This window comes from Paramisgurnus dabryanus, chromosome 7 (genome assembly GCF_030506205.2).
Source record: "Paramisgurnus dabryanus chromosome 7, PD_genome_1.1, whole genome shotgun sequence".
In the NCBI taxonomy this organism is placed as follows: domain Eukaryota; kingdom Metazoa; phylum Chordata; class Actinopteri; order Cypriniformes; family Cobitidae; genus Paramisgurnus; species Paramisgurnus dabryanus.
The window spans coordinates 6148669-6170203 of record NC_133343.1 but is presented as its reverse complement, the minus strand read 5'-3'; the positions used below and the strand labels follow the sequence as shown (position 1 = coordinate 6170203).

Genomic DNA, 21535 nt, shown 5'->3' with positions numbered 1-21535 from the left:
ATATAAATAAAACATTTCTTAAATGTGTATATATATGTATGTGTGTGTGTTTAAATATACATAATGTTTACACACAGCACAAACTCATATATTATGCAAAAAATTACTTTTATTTTGTATGAGATTAATCTAGATTAATAGTAGCCATCACAATAATATTTTTACCTTATAATCATTTCAATTCATTTTTAAATAATTATATTTTTTCAATTTAGGCTCAGACTAATGTTTGGCAGGATTTTTTTGTCTTACAACCGTGCAGCTTAGGTGATGAATATTTATGCAGACCTACAGATGTTTATTAATGAGTCAGGCTATGATTTAACCAACATTACGTAATGTAATTAATATTCATGAGGCACGTCCTCGTTTTAGAAACGTAGGAAGACCCGCCCACCGGCCGTTTAAAGCTGTTTGACAGGTGCTTTGGCTGCAGTGTAGACAACTCGAAGACCGAGAAAACATCCTGCTAAACCATCAAAAATAATAAATAATACAAAATAAAAATAGTTTTAAAAAAAAATCCTGAATAAATAGCGCTTCGCCAAGTCATTCATTTCCAGCTCGTGTCTTGGAATGACAGTCCGGCTTGACACCAACCGACGGAGGATTTTGATTGACAAAATTTTTGTTGCGCTAATGGAAAGATTGAACTTTTAAACGGATTGAATACGGCTGAGGAGAAAGCGGCAAAATGGGCAAATGGGAGTTCACAATGGTAAGTCACTTTCTGAAGTATAGTAACGTTAGGCTATAGTTTTTATATTGACGATATTACATGTAATGGCTTGATAATGTTTGTATTGTTAGCAAGTTTCGCGCAGGCGCACTGTGTTAACACTGGTTCTCGTGCCATGGAAATGCAAAATATCCTTTGGTTTATGGGTGACCCAATTTCCAGGTCTCAAAGTATTGCTATGATGTCACATTGTATTGTGTCATTTACAAAAACTGTCCCATATAAATTAATTTACTGTTGTCTAGTTTAGTAAACTGTAGTATACTGTTAGTATATTATAGTAATTACTACTCTTTGTTAATGTATACTATATTATTCTATAGTACTAACAATAGTGAACTGATAAACTGTACTAAATAGAGTATACTCTCATATTTACTTTGGGAAAAAACTATAGTATCTAAGAATGTTACTACAGTTTACTATAGTAAATGTACTTTTTAATATACTTAGTATACTTATAAGTATAACAGTATTTTTTCCATTGGGATTGGATTTGATGTTGGCTTTCTGTAAACTAAATTAAGTGGGTGTTCAGTACAGGGTTCCCTTGGGAGTCACAGTCTTGATTTTGTTGGCAAACCCACCTGTAGATAAAAGCCATTTACATACAGCTTTATGTGTCCTGTTTCACATGTGACCCATTATAGTATCACCTCTCGCGCTCCCCCATCATGTTTTGTGTGTGTGATTTTTTTTTTTTTCTCTTATTTTTCATTTTATCATTTTGATCAAGTTTTCTGGAGTTTCTATAAAGCATGCACTTACATCTTGTATGCTTTTATTATGTAGTTTAGATACAGAAATGAATAATTAAGCTGTGTAAATATTTTTTACATTTATTTTATATTATGTAATTATTTAGGATAAGTGTGCACCATTTAATACAAATATGGATACATCTGTTACATTATGTACCTTGAGATACTAGTACTGTATAAACTCTTTGGGTACAAATTTGTTTTCAAAGCAATAGGGATACATTTGTTTTACAATTGTTTTCAATATGCACATGCATATTTAAAAATAAATATACATTTGTGTAAAAACAAAGGTTGGTAATCCTAGTTCTTTATGACAAGTTGATATGTTTGTATTCGTTAGTATTGACAAGTATCAGTGAGAGATGGCACCGATGTGCTAGCCCAGTATCGTTCTCACGCCAGCTGGTATGAGGTCATCTAATGCTGGTCACATTTAAATCAGTCAACCAGCTGAAAAACAACACTTGTTTGCTTTGTGAGACAAAACACTGAACATTATTTACATCAAAGTGTCACAGTCTGTCTTTGTCTTTGTTTAACTCGTCAGGTTTTTATTCACCACAACTGGTATTCCCCGAGGGATGCGTTATTTCCTATACAAATAATCCAGGTCTTATTTTATCACAAAAAAGAGGGAGATTTTTAGAAGGAAGTTGCCGAGTCTTTTTTTAGTGTCAAATCTCAAACTAAATCTTTTACTGTAAAATAAAGCCTTTTCCACTTCCTTAAACTGGCAAATATTATTATGAAAAAATTTTAAGCTATATTTGTCCATTACATGGTTTGTACACTTTGTATAAGTCCAAAAATGCTAATGTAAAATCTCAGTCTTCCCAAGCCTGTAAAAATAAAGCGTGCTTACTGCGTTGCAATTTGGTTAACCATTTGCCTGCATTTTCCCAAAGATACCTGTTTTGTATATCTCGGCCTGCGCGGGTGCTATGTTGGTCAGTCAGGGAACATTGTCATTTCAGTGCATTTGACTGAATCTAGTGCACTGCAGTATCAGCATTTTTGTTGAACTGGAAAAATGAATTTTCATGACTAAAAGGATGACAAATGGGGCCCCCGGGGGGGCCGCGAGATGGTGCCAGGGGGGCCCCAGTTTTATGACATTTTATAAAATACATTAGTAATTTACCATGAATTCTGTGTAATTAAACCTAAAAAATAAGGCTACTAACCAAAAGCACTACTTTGTATAATTTAATGTTTTGTTTAATTAAAATGTTAAGTTTTAGAACTGTTTTTTGTCATACATTTTATTTTGGGGGACCGCGAAAGAATGCACAGTACACAAGGGGGGCCGCATGCTGAAAAAGTTTGAGAACCACTGCCCTAGGCTATGCCATAGGCTATGGCCATAGGTCTTCTTAAATCATACACAACAAGCTGCTTCTTTTGTGGGTTTACTGGTCAAGCTGCTGCTTCTTTGGCTGTTGCACTGCTGCTGTGGGTTACACGTGGATACTGCCTGCTAGTGCCCTGCATGTGTAATTGCACATCGACGCGGACGATGGCCGTAGGACCTACGCAGAACTATAATGAGTGCTTTACAAATGAGAATATAAGTGAAGTCTAGCATAGTGTATATAGCATTTATTTTGTTTGTTTTTTAGTATATATAAATAAATATAAGGTAGGAATTCCTAGTATTGCTATTATTAGTCAAGTGTTGATAATAAAGATGCTTGGGTTGAGATAGCTAGATCCTTCCCCCCAAGTGGGCAACAGCCAAAGTAAAGGTGCCCGAGAGTGATTTTCTGTCTGTTTAACTATTTTCCCAGGACCCGGTCCAGGAGTGGGGAGAGGAGGTAGAGGATGGGGCCGTTTATGGGATCACTCTTCACAGAGAACCCATTCAGCCTGTGCCGGACGCGACCGAGATTGACTGTGCCAGTGGATTTATGCAGTACCGCACGCTCAAAGTCCGCAGGCTTAAAGCGGGCGCTCTGGAACGACTGGTGACAGAACTGGTGAACCCAGAGTGCCCCGACCCAGACTACATACACATCTTTCTTTCCACGTACAGAGCCTTTACATCCACAGATGCTCTCATAGAGCTCCTGTTTCAAAGGTGAGCACTCATAGACATTAGACTAAGATCATAATGTTTAGTATAAACGAAAATGTTCCCTTCTAAAAGGATGCAATTTATGTTTGATGTAGATAACAGATAATCTAAATATTTGTATAAAAAACAGACCGATGTTAAAGTTCTGTTTTATAAGAATTGAAGGATATCACATATATATATGAAGAGCTCAGATGCAAAAGCAGCTTAACGCCACCTCCATCAAAAATGAGATGATGATATTATATACACGAATTATACATTCATTAAAACTTTCGCTTCAAATCCACATCCTCAGGCCATCCGGAAATGCCGGTTTGTTGGCATAATCCATTAAGAGTCGGATAAAAAATGCTAATTTACAAGAAAACATGTCAGATGCACTTAGAGGGTTTTGCATCTGAGTACTGTATCTACTAGCTGCAGTAACAGATATAGTTCAAATATTTACTGAAATATGATAATTGGCACATTTTTTAAATGCTTGGAGATGATATGACCTCAACTGAATACCAGATTTTCTTAGCGTTTCCAAGACACCTTTTATATGTATGGCAGTCACACCAAACAGTTCAGCGAACATCTTTTTGCAGAACAGGTTACACTTGACTAGTCCCACGTCACCGCTGCTTTTGTTGTACCTGGAGAGGACTCTCCTTTGTGGTCTGTTGAAGCATAAATAAAGATAATAGGCTTTGAAAGTGCGTAACGTCTTGTGACCTTTGTGTTGGTTTCTATGTGTGCAAAACATGACCTGAAATAGTTATAGTAATAATCCTTTAAATCATCCTAATCCATGTCTAAACTACTTTTACAAGATTTCCGTTGTTCAAATGTTCTCAATATTAACTTTGTGCGTTTGTCTATGTAGAGACGACAAGGACCCCAGTCTGGACAACAATGTCAGAAGGTAGGTTGGACGTAGGTCTTTATTATTAAAACTATTCAACAGATCTATAGAATGCTTGGTTTTGATTGGTCAGTTGTGGAATGGTTAAATGTTGTTTGATTTCTACTACTGTATAAACTGTAGTTGACATTAACTTTAAATCTTAAGGAAACTTTTTAAGATTCCAACATGTGTTTTATTCGCAACAGTTTGCTTGATCACCTGTCTGGGTTTATTTACCAATAAATAAACTAGCTTACTATACGTTATTTGTCGCTTACATAAGCAAGCTGGATTCAAACAGGTTATCCATCTTAGTCATTGGTTCATTTCCAAGTTTTTTTTTTTTAACACTTACAATGAGCGTATTTGTGTGTGTTTAGCACTCTGCCCCGTCTGATCCGTCTGTGGCTAGACGAGTATCGCGAAGACCTCCGGGACCCACCGGCTCACCAGGCTCTGCGCCAGCTCTGTGGTAATCTGCGACGTCGCTTGTGTTTCAGACGTCTGGCTCAGCAAGCCGAAGCTCTTTTCAAAACGTTTCAGGCAGAAGGTTGGTCTCGAACTAATCTTGACTCAGGAAGCCTGTATACCCACACAAGCGTGTGTTTTTTCTGGAGCTTAATAAATATGTTTACATCAACAGATACGCACACGGGTGGCTGCGTATCAGCGGAAGCTTCTACTGCCGGTGAAGTTGAGCCCACAAGTGAAGAAACCGAGGAAAGACGGGACACAGAGGAGATGGGAAATGTTCTGGATTTCCCCGCACGAGATATCGCAGAGCAGCTCACGCTGTTGGACGCTGTAGGTGTCAATCATTTTTTTATTTTATTTTAATTGGTATGTTTTAAAACTAGGAATAAATTGTTAGTATTTCTGATGTTTACGTAATATTGTCTAATGGGTTTCTTCTGGATAAGCCAATTGTCTGATCACCCAATAGGAGTCATTAGCTGCGTTTCCATCACCCTTTAAATTGCGCAAATTGAAATAGCGAATAAAATATGCGACCAATGGAAACACGGCAATTTCACATAAACTCATATATATCGCATAAACGTTTTAACGCTCAGGTGAGGTGGTTTTTAGGCAATTCAAAAAAGGAATATATTGCTGCAATGGTTTACAGTACTTGCGTAAAAGTCACATGATCATTCTTTTATAATGGCGCAGTATGTTTTACTTCATGCGGCGTCACAAGAACCAACAAGCGCATGACATCAAAATACCTCAAGAGCAATTCGGTAGTCTGTTCTGTACGCTTTTGAGTATCGGCATGTCAGTCTGCGCCGTGCCGTATGAAGTCAAACGCATCCGTCAACATCTTTTGGAATGACTTATCGCAAGGCAACAAAATGATGTTTAGTCGCATAACATTGGTTAATGGAAATGCCATTTCGCAATAGCTTTTTGTCGACATTTAGAAAATAACAACAAAGTTTTGCGCAATTTTTAATAAAAAACACAGCTATTGAGTGAATGGGCAATGGGCATTTTTGCTAAATTACCATTGTTTGGACAGGAGAGGATGCTTTAATTTCTGTTAGAGTTATGTTAGCACCTCAATCCCAAATTCAATTCGAGGGACCACATATTTTTTTAAAAAAACGTATAGATTAAATGCACTATAAGTCGCTTTGAATTAAAAGCTTAAACTGATTTCATTTTTTTTCATTTCTCAGGAGCTTTTTGTTAAAGTAGTTCCATTTCACTGCCTCGGCTGCATTTGGTCTCAGAGGGACAAGAAGGAGAACAGAAATCTAGCGCCAACAGTCCGTGCCACCATCGCTCAGTTTAACGCCGTCACTAACTGTGTGATCACCTCACTGTTGTGCCCGCCTGCCACCTCCCCTTCCAGTTCCCCATCCTGCCCTCACAGCAGCCCAACGCAAAGGGCAAAGATTATTGAGAAGTGGATCACTGTGGCTCAGGTGTGTATAAAGCTTAAAAACAATTCAAATGGACACATGTTGAAGCTGTAGCATGTGCACATGGTTTAGACACGTGTGACCCTGGAACAAAAAACCTTAAAGGGATAGTTCACCCAAAAATGAAAATAATGTCATTAATGACTCACCCTCATGTCGTTCCAAACTCGTAAGACCTCCGTTCTTCTTTGGAACACAGTTTAAGATGTTTTATATTTAGTCCGAGAGCTTGTTGACCCTTCATTGAAAATCTGTGTACGGTATACTGTCCATGTCCAGAAAGGTAATAAAAACATCATCAAAGTAGCCCATGTGACATCAGTGGGCCAGTTAGAATGTGTTGAAGCATTGAAAATACATTTTGCGGATGACTTGTTATCCTCAGACATGTTTGTGACATTTTTTTCCGAATTTACAGCGTGCGTCTTCCTTTAGACTGTAAATGAAGCCCGGGCGCACCAGATAACACGTCAGCCGTGTCGTACGTCATCCACTGCAGTCACGTGACTTTAGTCTTGCGCATGCGCCTCACAACAGACGTGGAGGAGAATACAATGCTGGATTAAGTCGTAATTTTTGATATTTTTGGACCAAAATGTATTTTCGATTCTTCAACACATTCTAACTGACCCACTGATGTCACATGGACTACTTTGATGATGTTTTTATTACCTTTCTGGACATGGACTGTATACCGTACGTAGATTTTCAATGAAGGGTCAACAAGCTCTCTAACTAAGTATAAAACACCTTAAACTGTGTTTTCCGAAGATTAACAGAGGTCTTACGAGTTTGGGACGACATGAGAGTCAATAATGACATTATTTTCATTTTGGGGGGAACTACGCCTTTAAGTCGCATGGGTATATTTGTAGCAATAGCCAAAAATAAATTTTATGGACAAAATTATAGATTGCTTTTATACCAAAAATCATGAGGATATTAAGTAAAGATCATGTTCCATTAAATTTCTTTTGTAAATTTCCTACTGTAAATATATTTAAAAAAAATGCATTTATCATTATTAATGTGTGTTGCTAAGGACTTAAGGTGATTTTCTCAATATTTCGATTTTTGCACTCTCACATTCCAGTTTTCCAAAAAATTTTATCTCGACCAAATAATGTCCTGTCCTAAAAAAATCATACATCAATTGAAAGCTTACTTATTAGTCATGGTGTATAAATCTTAATTCAAAAAATGCACTCTTTTGACTGGTTTTGTGGTCCAGGTCATTTATAAGAGCTTTTGTCTCACTGTGACCTGGGTTTGAATCCAAGCAAGGTTTCAATTTCCTATAAAAAAGAATAAAGGCAAAAACCATGATAAAAAAATCATCAAATGATTAGGTACAGATATGTATACACTTGATACCAATATGTGTCTTTGAGGTGCTAATACGCTTTCTGTAGTTCCAATGTGTACCCAATGTGAGGTAAAATTATGAACTCTTTAAGTACAAAAGTATACCACCCCAGTGAAAGCCCGGGTACATATTTTGACAATTTATGTTGACAGTGTAATAATAGAATGAAGAAACATTTGACATTTTTTCTTGCATTGCACCTTAGATGATCTGTCATTGTCTAAAAGAGACTAACTCAGTTATGGAATGTTGTTGTCACACCCATAAATAGTTGAAATTTGCATATAAAGCACAGGATTAAGCAATCTCTAGAGGAGTGACAACCGCATTTATCTGTAGTATGCATGTGGCCTATTTGCAGTTTCTTGTCTGTTTGCTTTAACAATGCTGTTTTTATTTTTACAACAGGAGTGCCATCATTTAAAAAACTTTTCTTCTTTAAGAGCCATCCTATCTGCACTTCAGTCCAATGCCATCTACCGGCTAAAGAAAACCTGGGCAGCGATCAGCAGGTAGACCATACAGTATGCCCAAACATCGTAATGTTACTTTCTTAAAATAGCTTTGATTTTTACATTTAAAAAAATTACATTTCTCATTTCAGGGAGAGCGTGGCTACTTTTGATAACCTCTGCGAAACCTTTCCTGATGAGAACTGTGTGCTTACCAACAGAGAAATCTTTGTAGAGGTATGGGTCACTGATTCATCCATTTCACAATTTTTTTTGACCTTCAAAACACTCCTGTAACCTAACCTGGTACGTAACGTGCAAACGCGTGCTTCTGCTGCTTTACCAGTATGCGTTTCATCCAATAAGAGCTGATAGCCGTGTTTGAAAACTGATAAGATTCAGGTGTGTCCTCATCCTCTAGCTGCTCTTAAAAACCCTATCAGGCAATATCTAATCATTTTCATACCATATTTCAAGCTCGCGTGTGAGGGATAAATCAATATGAGGATAGGCGAAGATTAAAAAACGCACAGTCATCACAGTTCTCTCCATCACATCCTGCTCACAAACAGGTGTAGAGCATTGCGTTAGCAGCTCAAAAGCTGTGGCTTCAATAGTGAGGAAACACACATACTGACATAATAAAAAAATGTATAGCTTGAATGCACTGTAAGGCACTTTAGATCAGTGGTTCTCAAACTGGGGGCCACGAGATAGTGCCAGGGGGCCCCAGTTTTATGACATTTGTCATCAATTTTCTTTGGGGGGGCCGCAAAGGAATAAGCCATACACAAGGGGGTCCACACGCTGAAAAAGTTTGAGAACCACTGCTTTAGATAAAAGCATCTGCTAAAATCCATAAGCGTATTGTAAATCCAGTTAACTAATGCCTGGTTTCACATACAAGGCTTAGCTAAAGCCAGGACTAGGCCTTAAGGGGGTCGCACACCAGGCGCGCAGCTCAGCGCCACATCGTTCTAAAAAAATCAAACACATTGTATTCTATGAGTATACGCACACCGATGGCGCCTGTCCGTGGCACCCAGCTTTGACTCAGGAAGTTGCTCAAATCCCTGTCGCGCAACTCACATAGTTTAACATTAAATAACATAATATTTGTCCCAAATCGTTAGCGATTAACTTTGGCTGCTAACGTATATTTTGCTATTTAATGTGCACTTCCGGTGTACGATACCTCCGAGTTGACCTATGCGCAACCTGGCGTGGCACTGCGCGTCCGGTGTGCGAACCCCTTTAGTTAAATTAACATGTTTAAGCATTTTTAGATAAAAACGTTACTGGTGTGTGTCTTAAGACAAATCAATGGCACTGGCATATTAAAAGATCTGTACATGCAAGTTATTTTCATTTAGGATTGCTCAAACATGTGTTTTTATTTTGTGCAATAGGAAGAAAACCAGGACTCACAGGTGGACACTGCTCCAAAGTCTTCTGGGATCAGCCCTGCATCTAAACTTATGGTAAGAGTAATCAGTAGTAGCTTTTATATTAAAGAGTTTTATATTTATTTTACATTAGCTATCAGTAACTTAGTTTTGGTAAACCATTCTCTGCAAGCATATTTGGCTCACCTTGTGATGTCAGAAGGGGATCTCATTATACTAATACCACCCCTTTATCTGCACTATCCAAACACGGCACTACTATTTGGTGGAGAGAGAGAGAGAGAGAGAGAGAGAGAGAGAGAGAGAGAGAGAGAGAGAGAGAGAGAGAGAGAGAGAGAGAGAGAGAGAGAGAGAGAGAGAGAGAGAGAGAGAGAGAGAGAGAGAGAGAGAGAGAGAGAGAGAGACAGAAATAATTGACAGCACATTGAGTTTTAATTTTAACAAACCACCACATTGGCGATCAGTGTTTGCATGTAATCATCTCATTAGCATTTTAAAGGGATAGTTCGGCCAAAAATGATATTAAACCCATGATTTACTCACCCCCAAGCTGTCCGAGTTGCATATGTCCATCGTTTTTCAGACAAACACATTTTCGGATATTTTAGAAAATATTTTAGATCTTTCAGTTGATTAAATGTAATGTTACGGGGTCCACGACCTTCAAGTCCAAAAAAAGGGCGTCCAAACGGCTCCAGGATGATAAACAAAGGTCTTCTGAGGGTAATCCACGCGGTGTTGTTGTAGAAATATCCATATTTAAAACTTTATTAACGAAAAAAATACCTTCCGGTAGCGCCGCCATCTTAGTCGCGTCCGCATTCAGGATGAGAGCTTACGCAGCCTACGGAGGCTACTCTGCTGCTGCTCTGTGCCCCGCCCTCCGAATTTGTCATACGTCACTAAGAAAAGTGCGTACACTACGCTAATACTCTCTCCTGAATACAGAGGAGTCTAAGATGGCGGCGCTACCGGAAGGTATTTATTTTCGTTAATAAAGTTTTAAATATGGATATTTCTACAACAACACCGCGCGGATTACCCTCAGAAGACCTTTGTTTATCATCCTGGAGCCGTTTGGATTTAATTTGTGAAGGATGGACGCACTTTTTTTGGACTTGAAGGTCGTGGACCCCGTAACCTCCCATTTAATCAACTGAAAGATCTAAAACATTTTCAAAAATATCCGATAATGTGTTTGTCTGAAAAACGATGGACATATGCAACTCGGACAGCTTGGGGCTGAGTAAATCATGGGTTTAATATCGTTTTTCGCCGAACTATCCCTTTAAAGGACACACCTAAAGAGGGTACACCCAAAAATGGCACATTTTTGCTACAAAGTGGCAATTTTGACATGCTAAAATAAATTAATTGTGTTGGTATTTTGAGCTAAAACTTTACATATGTACTCTGAGGACACCAAAGATTTATTTTACACCTGAAAAACATCTTGTGAAATGTCCCCTTATAATCCAAATGACTGAAAACTATACTTTTCTTTTAAAGCCAAAATGTAAATCTGCTAACACGTCAATAAAACCCCCAAAGCATGTAGGAATAATGCGAGCTGATCCATCAAATGTATAACCAGTAAACGGTGTGTTCCTCTTAGTGAGATATTTATAATCACATAAATCACAAAGCCTCTTTTAGCTGTAGGAAAAAGATGATGTGCTCTAAAGGGGAAATTTTTCATTATGTGTATTTATGTCTGCCTAAATATTAAAATATTCAACTCTTTGGCCTTATACTGTATGTTAATGTGTTTGACAGACCTCATCCAGTGGCGAGGTGCCGTACCTGGGCACTTACCTGACCGTTCTCACCATGTTGGACACGGCACTAGGTGATAATGTTGAGGTGAGAAGCTCCGTCAGATCTACATTCATGTTATGTGTGAATTAGTCTCTTTTTTTAAGATAGACATCATTTTATTGTGGTTGATTTTTCTCTTTTCTGCTCACAGGGGGGTCTCATTAACTTTGAAAAGCGCAGAAAAGTAAGTAAATTGTTTGCTTACCATCATTGCAATGAATTCTGGGATAGTCTTATCTAACACAGATACATGCAATGCTAGAATTATTTGAATTTTGCTAAAATGCTGTCTATGCGTTATAACTTTTGTTTCCAGAGTACTGACGTGCACTTTTCCTCTTCCTCTTTGTGTTCAGGAGTTTGAGATTCTGTCTCAGATCAGACAGCTGCAGGCGTCATGTGTTCAGTACACACTTCAGTCACATCCTCAAATCACTGCCTGGATCAACCGCAGCTTGGCCCTCTCTGACCAAAAGAGGTGAGATGCTTTCAATGGTCTTTGTATCGAAAAAACATTCAGCTTCGTTGTTTCATACTAAGAATGCATCCTTGCTTTAAAAGGAAACATATGATGCCCATTTTTGCAAGATGTAATAGAAGTCTCAGGTGTGCCTGCCTAGAATGTATCCGTGACGTTTTAGCTCAAAATATCCGATAGATTATTTGTTATAGCATGTCCAAAATGCCCCTATTTGGGTGGAAGCACAAAAAGTGCTGTTTTCATTTGTGTACCTTGCAAATGAGCTCCTCACTCCCTTACCAAGAGACAGTGAGCGTTTTTGGTTAAAAATAGATCTGATTCCTGTGAATACAGTCTGAGATAATATAATATTTTGCCGCATTAGCTAGCAAACACATTTAGAGAAGCTTTTGGTTAAAATAAACCAGTCAGTGGCTGTGGGCGGGGCTTTGTTTGTGTGACATCGCATTAACAAGAGAATCAGTGTTTTTTTTCATTGTACGGTTGTTGTGTTCACACACTGCCAACACACATTTATGTCCAAACACCTTGTAAAAGTGGATATTGCATACTTTGTGTCCTTTAAACGACATTGATGTTGAACCTGTGGGTAAGGTGGGATTATGATCTCAGATATTTAGATACCAAATATCTCTTTTACCCATCAGCTATGAGTTGTCAAGAGAGCTTGAGCCCCCAGTAGATCCATGTCCCAGCTCTCCAAACGCCTGGGGCCATCGACTCTTCTCCAAAAAACTGACCTCGTGAGTACTGAGATGCGGCTAAAAAAATGTTTTGCTTAGTTTTTTCTTAACATAAAATATATAAACCTTTGCCCTGCTGAATTGTTTCTCATTTGCTCTTTGCAGTTTGCTGTCCAGCAGTGACAAGAAGACTCTGAGTGATCAGATCAGTGTATCTTCATCTGGCTCCAGTGGCTCAGAGATGGAAGATCTCAGCAGCCCTAACATCTCACTCCTTAGATACAAAGCACTGGTAAGAAACTAAAGAGCAGCATCGACTACTTCATATCCCATAGATACTGTCATCTTCTGCAAAAAAGGACAGACCTCGTTTTAACTTTGAGGTATTCTGTCATCGTACGTGAGTCAAGTCCAAGAGGGAAGGGAAATTTACTTGGTAGTCATGTAGCCATTCATTCTGAAGAACGGAAGCAATGACGTAAAAAATAACAAAACATTTTCTTTATGGTGTCATTCGCTTTTTTAAGATTTTCGGGTTCGATGACAACAAAATGTCTTCCTGCGTGATGATTACACCACTGTACAGTTTTATTATTTTTATGCCATTTTGCATTGTTGACATTTCTGCGAAAACAGGAAGTTGCGAAGTTCCAGTGTTTTCCACTGTGAATTGATTGGATATAGAAATCGAGACATTTCATTCTGAAATGGAACTGCCAGCAGCCATTCCGTCTAGCTAACTTCATCAGAGAATGAGCCACAAGGGCAGAAGTACATTTTCAGATTTTATTTAAAGTTTATGACGTCACTTAAATTAAAAAAATTTGTGCTGGGCAAAGATTAATCGCGATTAATCGCTTACAAAATAAAAGTGCATTTTTGCCTAATATATTAGTGTGTACTGTGTGTAATTATTAAGTATATTTAAACACACACACATACATATATACATTTTAGAATGTTTTTATTTATATATCCATTTTCATTGTTAATATATAATATATAAAAGTCTAAATCTCTCTCTCTCGTATATGTATGCATATATGTATATATATATAATGTGTATATATATATGTGTATATGTGTGTGTGTGTGTGTGTGTGTGTGTGTGTGTGTGTGTGTGTGTGTGTGTGTGTATGTATGTATATATGTATATATATATATAAAATACACATGCAAATGTTTCTTAAATGAATACATGAATGTGTGTGTATTTATATATACATAATAATTACAAACAGCACACACTCATGTTATGCAAAAAAATTACTTTTATTTTGTATGCGATTAATCTTTGCCCAGCACTGAAAAAATATATTTTTTTAAGGCATGTTTATAGTTTTGCTACGCCTTTCTGAAACCAGGCTTTTGTGTATTAAAGATATTATTTTTATATACACATTTTTTATTTTTTTTATGCATAAATAAGGTCAAACTCAAAAAAGTTTTCTCTTTTGTCATGAAAGTTTAATGTCTTTAACCTTGCAGTCATAAAGTATTTCATGTTTGCACTGTCAACAAAAGATGTGATGAATAATGAGGTTGAAAGAACACAGGGTATTAGATAAGACCGCCAGCATGTGACGTTATATTAGACATATCTTGTACGCTTCACGCAATCTGTTTTGTTGAACACCCAAACAAACAAATGCGTGATTAAGTTTGACACTATGTTAGTTCAAAACGTTGACTCTTTAATGTCTGTTCTTCACTGCTAATGTGATTTGATGGCGTATGTCTGATAATTTATTTAAATGGACTGTTCTTTATTCTCTCTTTCATAGTCGCCGTCTGCATCTTGTCAGGACCTCTCATATGACACGCCCACTTCTTCTCTGACCCCACCTTCCTCATTTAGAAGATCCTTACGAGCAGATTTATATGTGCTGAACCGTGACAGCCCCTCCCCTACGTCATCCGCTTCATCACTGTCATCAATATCGTCTTCATCATCATCATCATCATCATCGTCGTCGTCGTCGTCATCTCCTCCTCTCCAACAGCCGTTGTACAACAAGCAGGTTGCTGATTCTTGTATCGTCAGGGTCAGCGTGGAATTTGGCAACAATGGCAACCTTTATAAAAGTATTTTGGTAAGTTGAGAATAACGTTCGGTAACTTGGAGTTTGTTACTGGGCCAAATGTTAAAACTGTCCAATTGTTTCACGTTTAGATAACAAGCCAAGACAAGACAGCTCAGGTGATTCAGAGAGCCCTGGAGAAACACAACCTAGAAGACATGAACTGCAAGGATTTTAGTCTCACACAAGTGCTTTCCAATGATAAAGGTAAACTTCTGGAACTAAACTTCTTTTGGACTACAGTGTGTGGCCTACATTACTGTATGCAATAACGTAACTCGATTTTGTTTTCTTTTGTAGAGCTGGTGATACCAGACAAAGCCAATGTCTTTTATGCCATGTGCACCACTGCCAATTATGACTTTGTGCTTCGCCAGCGTTACAAAAATCACCGCAGAGCTACCAGCTTAACCTGGAGCCTAAGGGGACGCAAATAAGCACCTGTATTGGTTACAGGTGACAAACATTATAGACCACATTGACTATCAAACAACATGGACGACTCGCTTGAGGTGACTGTCCAAAACGGATATCCTGTGCACACATATTAAGGAGTTTACTACTGGATGTCAAAACTGAGACTGGTGGGCCAAAAATATTCAAATTATTGACAATGATCTGATTCACCGATTAAAAGAGCTGAGGAAAGAATCTGAGAATCATATTAAGGTACTCTGAAATGAAGACCAAGGGAAAATGCAATATACGGCCACATCTACTGACAGTTTATTCTGAGATCTCGCTTTGAAATGGACGGTCACATAGATGATGAAGGTTGACAAACACTTTTGTAAATATTACATACAAATACAAACCTTTACAGAGATTTATGTAGCTAATATTTAATAATAGGAGGAATATATTGAAAATACATTTGGGGTTTTTCTAAGTTGTTATAATAATATTAATATTATATTAGGATTTTAATAAAGATTATTTTAATCGTTATATTTTAATGGTTTGCCACATTTCAGTTTTAGAGTATTTATTTTATTTTATATGTGCACATTAAACTTGAAATTTTGTTTGTTTGTTTGTTTGTTTGTCTTGTTCTGTATAGTGCTGTTTTCTTTCGGCTCTTGCTTTTAATTTTTAGTTGATTTTATGTGCAATAATTTGAAACTCATAAGCTGTTTCTGTACTAAAATTCACAACTTTACAAAGTGAATAATGGATGATGTTCTCTTTTTAACATTGTATGTGTGTGAATGTTGTTGTAACTGTGTCAAATGAATGCACTACTCATCCATATTGGATATCCTCTGACATTCTGAGCACATGGGATTCGAAGGGCACTGTGCACTATAGATGTATATCTCATTGAGATGAATAAGTATGTGTTTTGTGAAAGTTCAAGTAAGTCAGCTTATTGATTGGTCTGAATAAAATGCTTTGTTGGTAAGTTGTAGGGCAGGCTTAATGCCAAATTAAAAGTTAATCGGGATTTGAAATGCACAGAAAGCCATGAATTCTGACTCATGAACATATTCATACCGAAATACATTAAATATGTATGTTTTTTTGTGCTGTGTGTAATAATAAACATAATTTGACATTTAATGTTGTCTCCTTTTTTTGACATTTTTGGATTTTAAACACATTCCTTCTGGTTGTTTACAAGCACATCTCTTGTGAGTCTTTGTCATTATTTTTTTTTTTAAAGTAATTGTATATATTTTTCCAAAATGTATGTCCATTACATAGGGCCTTTATGGCCTATTTCTTCAGAAAAGAAATACAAAAAGAAAAGAATTAAAAACTAAATGGATGTTTTAAATAGATGAAGTTCAGTTAGTAGGCCCAGTTTGTTTCATTTGTGCAGGTGCGGTAGCGCCTGGTTGTGTCTAGAAGGATACAACAAACGCCGAAATCTCGTCGTATGAGCGAGCGTTTTAATCATAATCCTGAACCGCCAAACCTAACCCTAAACCAAATATGTCACTGGATTTAGGTCGTAGCTGTATCTGATTTCATAGATATGTATATAAAGGCTAGATGGCTCGTCCGCGCTGATGGCCAATTGAGTTGAACGTCCGCATTTTGGCGGCCATCTTAGGACAGGGCGCTCGCTCACTCGTAGCATTGAGTTTTAATGATGCAGGTACTTTTAAATGACCATAACTTGCTTAATTTTTTACCGATTTTCAAACGGATTGGTTTGTTATAAACGTCAAAGATGTACCTATGACACTGAATACGTATACTAAAAATAAATAAAAAATTCATGAAACATGTTAAAGCATCCAGAATTATAGCCACGTTAATAACGTTTGTAAAAAACCAAACCGTTTGTAAATCCGTCAAGAATTCAGCAAGTTACGAGCATTTTAGTTGGCGTATGTCACTCACCTTCCGTCCACAGCAGCAGGGAGCAGCACTATGGCAGCACTGACCTAAGATGGCCGCCAAGTGACGACACAGCTGACTCCGCCTTGAGCCATCTAGCCTTTATATGGGCCATTCTACCGAATTCGTGCAAATTGCTGTCCCGGAACCAAAAAACTAATTTAAAAAGCATTAACGTAGGAAAATTTTTGATAATAAAAAAATATAAGCAAATAGCAATCAAAACCCAAAGTAATATTTGAGGTAGCTGCAGGCTTTATATATAAAATATCATCATTTATATAGTGGTTTCAATTGAGAGGTGGTTGTCCCAAACCCCAAGGTCTGAATTTCACCATAGAAAAAAAAATATGAAATAATTTTTTAATATTTTTTTATAATTTTTTAAAGAAGTATCATTTTGAAAACTTTTGTTAATTAAAACCAAAAATATATTTATTGGATATTTTCAGTAAAAATCATGAATAATTATGTAAAAAAACACTGTCCCGCATTTTCACGTCACTACCGAAACATTGCATAGTTCGGTCAATAATATAGTACTGCTTTAAGCCACTCCCCTCAATTTTGAATCAGAAACTTTGTCTGTGCCTCACTCCCTCGTGGTGGCATGGTGATTAGATCAGTCCCATGGTTTTGAAGTAAATGTGATCAAAAGTTTGGAAATCAGTGTGTGACATTTATCAATGTCACTACCGATCACACATTTGTAATGATTAATTAATTTTTTAAAATTTTTTCTATTGGTCATTAAGGTTTTACTCATGTTTCAATGTCGAGAACTGTGCTGGCTAACTACGTACTAATTAGCTTCTTAGCAGTAGGATCAAAGTTAGCTTAAATTGTCACTACCGAAACAGTCACAACCGAAACATTTGTTGACTTTTCGGTTGTGACGTGATTGTTTCGGTAGTGACAAAATGACACTTGTTTCTTTATTTTAATAAATAAATAGAAACTTTCAAGTGCACATATATTCTTTTTCAGTACAAATAATTTGTCAGTCATATTTCTGTAATGTTGTATGTGATTTGACTAGGACTACAAACTAGGCCAGATTAATTTAATTAATTCATAGTAGCTTGACTCATTATAAATGAAGGCTATATGATTCTACCTCTGGTGTCATGGAAAACTTTCTGCGCTAATTTAGCGTGACTTTGACTGATTGCTTCATATAATTTATATAACAGATAGCACATCTGGTATCATAGTAAATTGACATGTCATTGTTAAGTGTAGACAGGGCAGGCTCACACTAATAATGTAAATGTAAATATCTTTGGTTAATTTGTAGAGATAGCTACAGAGAGAGAGGAATTGCCAATATGCATAGACGGAAAGATGAAAGTAGAGCGGACAGACTGAGAAAATACAGACAAAGATCGAGGGAGGACCCAGAAAGGTACCAACAGGGCTCCAGACTGCCACCAATTGGTGGTATTTTGCCACCAAAATTTGAGAGTGTGCCACTGAATTTTACATCCATTCGCACATGTGCGACTAGTAAATTTGACTTTTTTTCTGATGTGACAGTGAATTTGAAACAGCACATTGTACTTTCTGCATCTATCATCAAAGTATGTATTAGTAATACAGTGGAATTTTGTAGAAATGTGATTATTTGGTTAGCATAATGATTTACGGTGTGTGCCCCTAATTTTTTTGGTTGCGCCCCTAAAATTTTCAGTTGGGGGCCACTTTGCTCCTAGTAAAAAAAGTTAGTCTGGAGCCCTGACCAAGAATACTTAAAAAAGCAAAGAGAACGAAATCAAAAACGCAGGGAAGAAGGGATGCTGAAAAGTATCAAAGAATTATCTGACAGGGAGCAAAGAAATGTCAGAAAAGAATGGAGAAAAAGACAGGACAAACACAGGAAGATGGTTAAAAGACAGTTCTGTGTGTATAGTTCTTTTTAGAGATTGACCCATATGGATTTTTTTGTGCCAATGCCGATACCGATTTTTGTTTCATTAGCCTTAGCCGATACAGGCTGCCTATTTTCTTGAGCCGATACTTGGAGCCGATACTGCTTTTGCTCACTCAGTTTACATTATAAATGTCTCAATTTAAAAAAGTAACATTTATTGAACTTAAAAAAAAACTATATTTAACAAATAGTAAAAAAAGGTGATGGTTCTATGGAACCATGAACTGCACTCTCCACAATGATGAGGAACTATCAGCAAAGGATATTGATTTCTAGCACTTTATTACTACAAATATATATAAATAAAAAAATTATATAGAAATAAAAACCCGCTTTGTCCAGTTATGATCAGCTGTTAGGCCGAGCTTTCAATGTTGTCACGGAAAGGTTGTTTGTTTTTAGTCACATGACCTGCAATCGCTTGTGGCTTCCAGCACTTTGTCTGTAAATAATGCCAGTGATAATGTCGGTGAACACAGCAGCCACATATTGGCCAATATACACATAAACACATAAAATATACACGATACACATAAAACTCGCAAAAATCGGCTATCTTGCATCCCTTTAAGGTCTGAACTATCCGTCATCAGCGTAATGTCAGTGCAAAGTGCTTTTATGTGGTGTTGCTTTAGATATTTTTTGTGCTGTATGTTTTGACTGCATAATGCCAATCATTTTTGACTAACTATTTACTTTTTTTAAACAAAATATGGACAATCCAATATGGATGTCACTACCGAAACATTACTGTCACGACCGAAACAAATAATGTTCTAGAAAAATAAAATAGGTTTTGTTGTCAGAAAAGATGACATAATTTTATTTAGTTAGATAAAAATTTAAACTAATGAATCCTTGAATTTCAAATCTGTATCAGTGCATGTATGGCAATTACAGAGAAATAATGCTTTCAAAATGCATTTCATTTGATAAACCACTCTTATAGTTTTGTTAAAATTATATTTCTAATCGATATAACAATGAAACTGTATTTAAAAAAATTTAAAAAATATATTTAGAAGGTTAATGTAAAGAAAATCAGAATAGGCTATTAAAAACCTAATTTTTATATCAAATGTTGTTGTGTTTCGGTAGTGACACATTTTGGGAGAGAGAAAACATTTCGAAACTGTATAAAAACACGCTAGGAAACTAAAGTGTCCAATCAGTAGATTAGTGTTCCTTAGATGTTCTACTATGTTTATGACTACAAAGCTTGCAGGAAAAAACACACTTTTTTCAAGAAGTTTTGAAGTGTCAATTTGCACCAATTCGGTAGAATGACCCATATACATATTCTATGGTTCGTACGGTTGGTTGTCAGGTGACGACTGCTCTGCGTTCGCCTAGGTGGCCCAATCAGATTACTAGAAAACCTTGACACCTTCGAGTTTGACAAAGAGGTTTCTAAATTGTGTAACCTTGCATACATTATGCGTAAATATATTTTAGTGTACAAATGTTTTTTTTTTAATTTTAAAATATCTTTCTACGCCAGCTGACTCGACTTTTTTTCAGGTGAGGCGTCCAGGTCCAGATGGACCAATCAGATTAACGGTTACTGGAATACTTTGATAGCTTCGCTTTTTTTTTTTTGATAGCTTCGCTTTGAGAAACGAGTTTATCATTGTTGTATCACTGTATCAACGCTCTGGATAAATAATATTACATTGTATTTTGGTAAAAAATTACGTGCCAAACAACTTAAATGTATATTTCCGAGCTCGTCGCGCCTTCATCTGGAGGAACTCCACTATTATATATTTTTTATTTTATATTTTTATTGAATTTTTTTATTGAATAAAAATATAAGGTAAGTAAGGAAGACAACCATTAAAAAATAAAGGAAACATTCATCAGATCATTATGCAGATTCACAATTTTAGAAGTTTTGTTATATATTTATCTTCTATTTATCTCAGTGACGTGATGCTGTCGTTTGGAACTGCACGAGGCCTTGTCTCCTACAGTTTATCCGGCAGAGGGAAGCAAAGTTTCATTCATTGCACCGTCTTGAACCAAAGTAGGGAACGACGACCTGCGTAAGTTGCTAAATTGATGTACCGTTTTACCAAGTTACTGCGACCAACACCTTCTTCGGTTTATCTATGTTGGGTTAAAAACAATCAATAGATTTGTTACCTCATATTATGTCACCACTTCAAATGAGGTCTTTCTCTGTCTGTAGATTGACCTTACACTTAGCTTAGCTTGACAGAAATTAGTCCCTGCGGTCTTTGGATTTCAGCCATAAGCAAAGTGCAGTCGAGGTAGCTTCTTGGTGTTAAATATAAACTCAGCATCTCTTAAGTGTCTCAGTTTCACACCTGTGGTTATTGTGGGAGCTGCATAGAAGTCAATCGACCAAACGCTAATAAGACTATTTAACGATGTCAGGTGTTAGTCACTAAGAAAACAGTGCCTGTTGACCTATTTTTTACATTTACATTACTGTTCAAGAACCACTTAAATGTTCTTTTTTAGGATCTTAAAAACTTTCTGAAGATGTATGGTTTAATGTTTTATTAAGTTATGGATTTTACACAAAAATATCATGGTGCCAGTGTATTGT

At 36.8% G+C, this 21535-nt stretch overlaps 1 protein-coding gene across 1 annotated transcript; it reads left to right on the top strand.

Annotated features, from left to right (window-relative positions):
- The first annotated feature begins 427 nt into the window (after positions 1-427).
- Positions 428-16244, top strand: rgl3a (ral guanine nucleotide dissociation stimulator-like 3a). Its single transcript, XM_065260168.2, has 17 exons — positions 428-718; positions 3291-3580; positions 4449-4487; positions 4850-5019; positions 5113-5273; positions 6152-6400; positions 8172-8275; positions 8368-8452; positions 9625-9696; positions 11398-11484; positions 11591-11623; positions 11796-11917; positions 12568-12663; positions 12769-12895; positions 14388-14696; positions 14777-14891; positions 14985-16244. The coding sequence occupies exons 1-17, from the start codon at positions 695-697 to the stop codon at positions 15119-15121; spliced, it is 2220 nt and encodes a 739-aa protein (XP_065116240.2). The 5' UTR covers positions 428-694; the 3' UTR covers positions 15122-16244.
- Positions 16245-21535: the final 5291 nt, after the last annotated feature.